General features: G+C 34.0%; 1 protein-coding gene across 1 annotated transcript; it reads left to right on the top strand.

The window, feature by feature from the left end:
• Positions 1–1593: 1593 nt before the first annotated feature.
• On the top strand, positions 1594–4240 carry LOC121255276 (myrcene synthase, chloroplastic-like). The gene is made up of 7 exons (XM_041155549.1): positions 1594–1833; positions 1925–2192; positions 2291–2666; positions 2861–3076; positions 3171–3309; positions 3583–3831; positions 3935–4240. The coding sequence occupies exons 1-7, from the start codon at positions 1594–1596 to the stop codon at positions 4238–4240; spliced, it is 1794 nt and encodes a 597-aa protein (XP_041011483.1).
• The last annotated feature ends 691 nt before the right edge of the window (positions 4241–4931 follow it).

Below are 4931 nucleotides of genomic sequence, written 5' to 3'. Positions count from 1 at the left end.
GAAATGATTATTCCCAACCCACGACAATGATTGGGGTGTTAATTCAGTACTCTTCACATTCATCCATAACATAAATAGAGAACAAAAAATAAAGATAAATAAAGAGGGCTTTAAGTTGTTCGGCATAAAAGCCTACGTCCACGGGTTGTTTTGGGGTAAAATTCACTATAATGGGTGATCTTACAATCTCTCATGACCTCACATATCTCTCAATAAAATGGAAAAATTTAGGGTTTCAAAAGGTTGAAGATAATGCTTTGCTTGAGAGAAGGTCCTTTGGAGTCGCTATTTGTGATAAAGCTTGTACGTAGGGAGCTTCTGTAGAGAGTCTGTCAGACTTGTGGAGATCTCTGTCTTATAAAAAGGTGTATTTCCTTAGAGTGATTGAGTCCAACTTGCCTTGTGAATCTCATTCCTTTCAGGAATCTGAGTCTCTTTCCTTTTATGAGTCTAAGTCAACGTGTCCTATCTTTTCATGGTTTTATCCTTGGAAATAAGTATTTCCTCCATTCCAGTCTATTGTGTAGATTTAAGCAAATTGATATTGAGAAACGCGGAAAACTATTGGAATATAATTGACTGGATCTAAGCCATCAATAAAAGTAAGAAAGAGATAAAGTCAAGAATATAACCTAAGAACAAAGCCATCATGAATAGATTTGACAAGTTGACTCAAACTCATAAAAGGAAATAGACTTAGGCTTCTGTTCAGGTAGTCAGATCACTCCACTACTATTCAATATTTTATTATTATTTTTTATATACTTTTATTTACTTTTATTTACTTTTATTTACTTTTTACTACTATTCAATATTTTTTCATTACTTTTTTATTATTTTTTCACTACCATTTATCACAACTCAATCCCAAACATGGTTTATTTTTCCATAAATCATATATTTGCTCATTGATTCATCTTGTAAACCCAATTTTTTTAGTTTGATTTATTATGTTGTACATACGGTTAAATTAGTTTTGAATATCATAATTAAAATGACTTTTCATGTGTTATTTTCTTTACCAATTATTTTGAAAACTTAAGTTGAACAATATGGACAAGTTAAAAACTTTAAATCATAAAAATTGTTAAGACTAGGTTTTGATATTAAAAAAAAATCAAAGAAACTTTTTCAGCTTTTCATAATGTTAGGACAAGGTTTCGAAACAAAATAAATGAAGTCTTTTCTATAAATTATTTCGTAGTCTATATTGAGAAGAAATTTGATTATTAATGACCTTTACGTGTTAAAACAATATTGAGATCAATTGGCATATTAAATGTTTTAATATGCTTATTATATACTTGTGCATGTTTTTAATATGTAAGGCGGCAAGGAAGTTATCACGGAAAGATCACATCAAACGTTTCAAAAACGGCAGACAACAATTTGGCATATAGCCCAGCTTATTGAAGATCACTTGACTTCCTCATTTATAATTTAGAACGTCATTTCCAATTATATAACCTTATTTGCTATATAGCCGCCCCAAGGGTAGATATAAAAGGGTCATATGCTTGAAGGCTGAAGCTTATGTTCCACAACAATCTATTTAATTAGAAAAGCAAAGCTTCACTAATCATGCCTTACACAATGTGTCTTGGCGTTCTTGATTCAATCCGAAATTGCAAACCCTCTACATTGCTCCCACCTAAAAAACGCATCTCAGCTTTAACAAGAGGGAAAGGGGGCTTTGTACCCCATCCTTCACAAAGCATGGCCCCCGAAGAAAACTCAAATACTATTGATTCCACCATTGTCCGACGATCAGCAAATTACCATCCTACCATTTGGAATTATGATTACATCCAATCATTAACAAGTGAATACATGGTAAAGTGTGCAACTTCTATTTTCTTTTTATTTTGCTAAATAGTTTTTATAATTGTTGTTAGATTATCCAAAACTCTGGATTAATTTATAGGGGGAGGCATTCACCCGAAAGATTGATAAGTTGAAAGGAGAAGTAACAATGATGTTTCACAAAGTGGTGGATCCTATAAAGCAACTCGAGCTGATTGACATCTTGCAAAGACTTGGAGTATCTTACCACTTTGAGGATGAAATAAGGAGGATATTGGAGAATAAACATAATACTCACCATAGTGGTGACGTTTGCAAGAAGAAGAGTTTGTATGCTACAGCTGTTGAGTTTAGACTACTGAGACAACACGGATATGATGTACCTCAAGGTAAACAACATAATAGTAATGCTTTGACAAAAATAAATAAATATTTGATTCATAACCCCTCATTTATTTTTAACAATTGGTGTGCTTTGTTGTTTCAGAGACTTTCAAAAGTTACTTCAATGAAGAGGGGAATTTCAAAGAATGTCTTTGTATCGATATTGAAGGAATGTTGGCTTTGTATGAAGCCTCGTTCCACTTGAGAAATGGCGAAAGCATCTTGGAGGAAGCAAGAGATTTTGCAACCAAACATCTTAAAGAGTATGTGGATCAAAGCAAAGATCAATATCTTTGTATGATGGTTAGTCATGCCCTCGAGCTTCCACTACATTGGAGAGTGATAAGGTTGGAAACGAGGTGGTTCATTGATGCATATAAGAATAGAAAAGATATGAACTCTACCTTGCTTGAGCTTGCAGAACTGGATTATAACATGGTACAAGCAGTCCACCAAGAAGATCTAAAAGAAGTGTCAAGGTAAAAGGGCACGTTTATCCTCATTTTGAAATTCAAAAGTGTTTGTGCATGAAATTTTGAGAAGTTTTGAGAATTCTCATCATGTTTACGCCAAACATCCCCTTGCTTGATATTATATTAGATTAGAGAGGTAAGAATCTGCAATATATGCTCTAGTTATACAACTGATATTATTTCCTTGTCTCCTACAAAAGGTGGTGGAGGAGCACTGGCCTTGGAGATTTGAGCTTTGCACGGGATAGGGTTGTGGAGAATTTCCTATGGGCAACAGGAGCAATAAATCAACCTCAATTTGGATATGAGAGGAGAATGTTAGCAAAGCTCGGTGCATTGTTGACAACAATAGATGATGTCTATGATGTCTATGGCACTTTAGAAGAACTTGAGCTCTTTACAAATACTATTGAGAGGTTTGTGTTAATGGCAGCACACCTCCAATACTTCAAATATGGTTGCTTATCTTTGATGCAAATACTTATATGTAATTTTTTTCATGTGATCTAGATGGGACGTCAATGGAATGGAACAACTTCCTTATTATCTGCAGATTTGTTTCCTTTCCGTCTACAACACAATTAATGAAATGGCATTTGACACTCTCAAGGAAAAGGGATGCAACATCATGTCGTACATGAAAAAGGGGGTAAGAGATAGACTTTTCACTATTTACCCTAGAACTTATTTTTTATTAGAGTAATGCTACATATAGTCGTGGATTGTAGAAGTGTCATGCAGTTGCTTTGAAAAATAGTGAGGTCCACTAATAAAAAATTAATTTTTTTTCATGTGGGTCTCGTATTTATTAACTTTTTTCAAAGTGATTGCACGGTACATGTGCACTCACTACTACAAATATCATTTATTTTTCTTTCTATTATAACTCTTCTAATTCATTGATCCACCATAAATCTTTTAGTGGGCAGATATATGTAGATCTTATTTGATGGAGGCAAATTGGTTTTACAACCGATATACACCAAGCCTTCAAGAATACCTTGAATGTGCATGGATCACAGTAACAATACCAAATATACTGGTGCATTGTTATTTTTTCGTCACAAATCCCATAACAGAGGAAGCCTTGGACTCATTGGAAGAGTATCCCGATATAATTCGCTTGCCATCATTCATTGTGCGACTTGCAGATGATCTCGGAACATCTACTGTTAGTAAAACACACTATGCTAATTATTTTATAAAAAATATTTTGGATTAGTACTTCATATGAACATAGGATAACATGTTTTTTTATGTGTTTTGTAACCTAGGACGAGTTAAAGAGGGGGGATAATCCTAAATCAATCCAATGCTACATGAATGATACTGGTGCTAGTGAGGAAGAGGCTCGTCAATACATGAGGTTCTTGATTAGTGCAACATGGAAGACGATTAATGGAGAATGCATTGCAAGTTCTCCATTCTCTAAAACATTTAATGAGATCACAATGAACATTGCAAGGGTGTCCCAGTTCATGTACCAGCATGGAGATGGTCATGGCATTGGAGACGGTGAGACTAAGGACTGCGTGCAAGCGTTGTTTATTCATCCCATTCCTATAGCTGAGAATTGCTAAATGGTTGGCATATATAATTACGTGCATGAAGTCTCAACTTTAAAATTCTTAGTGTTACTAAATTACATACAAATATCTAGATCTCTTATATTTGGAAGACTAGATCATGTGTCAAAGGTAATTAACTTGCGAAAATAAATGATGTGCAAGCCAATAGAAATTCAATAATTCTCTTGTTTCTCTTGGAAAGAAATATAAGTTTCTCTATAGTATTACAGATATATTGCATGCTACGTTTCTTTTCTGACATCGCTACATATATACGATGCAGATCAAGCTGAATTGATTTCTGAAACATGGTGCGTACGTGCATCATGTAACTATATATGATCACGTTAGCTTTGAGTCTATGTTTAGATGTTTAAAAACTTGTCACAAGTTAATTAATTTCAATGGGCTAGCTAGAAGCTAACCGAAGTGGGCAGAATTTTTACATCGTATGCGTGATTAATTAATATTATTTACTTAATTTGAGAAAGAAATCCCTAGCCTCTCAATTAGATGCTAGCTAGCAAATAAATTATTAGAACAGTTTCTTTTTTAAATATGTACCATATAATTACTCTCATGGAGTTTTCTATATATATGAAGAATCATCTTGGAGCTCTTTGATTCCCTTTTCTTCCAGAACTCAATCCAAGTCCAATGGAAACAAATCCAAAACCCCTCTTTCTGTTGCCGCCTCTCCTTC

Source organism: Juglans microcarpa x Juglans regia, chromosome 3D, assembly GCF_004785595.1.
Source record: "Juglans microcarpa x Juglans regia isolate MS1-56 chromosome 3D, Jm3101_v1.0, whole genome shotgun sequence".
Lineage (NCBI taxonomy): Eukaryota > Viridiplantae > Streptophyta > Magnoliopsida > Fagales > Juglandaceae > Juglans > Juglans microcarpa x Juglans regia.
The sequence above is the reverse complement of the archived record's forward strand: the minus strand, read 5'-3'. Positions and strand labels throughout refer to the sequence as shown.

Excerpts from the sequence above, each read along its gene's own strand:
- LOC121255276 (XM_041155549.1), top strand. The coding sequence starts at position 1,594 with ATGTGTCTTGGCGTTCTTGATTCAATCCGAAATTGCAAACCCTCTACA. Across the intron at positions 2,193-2,290 it reads CGGATATGATGTACCTCAAG|AGACTTTCAAAAGTTACTTC; the intron begins GTAAACAACATA and ends TTGTTGTTTCAG. Across the intron at positions 3,310-3,582 it reads TGTCGTACATGAAAAAGGGG|TGGGCAGATATATGTAGATC; the intron begins GTAAGAGATAGA and ends TAAATCTTTTAG.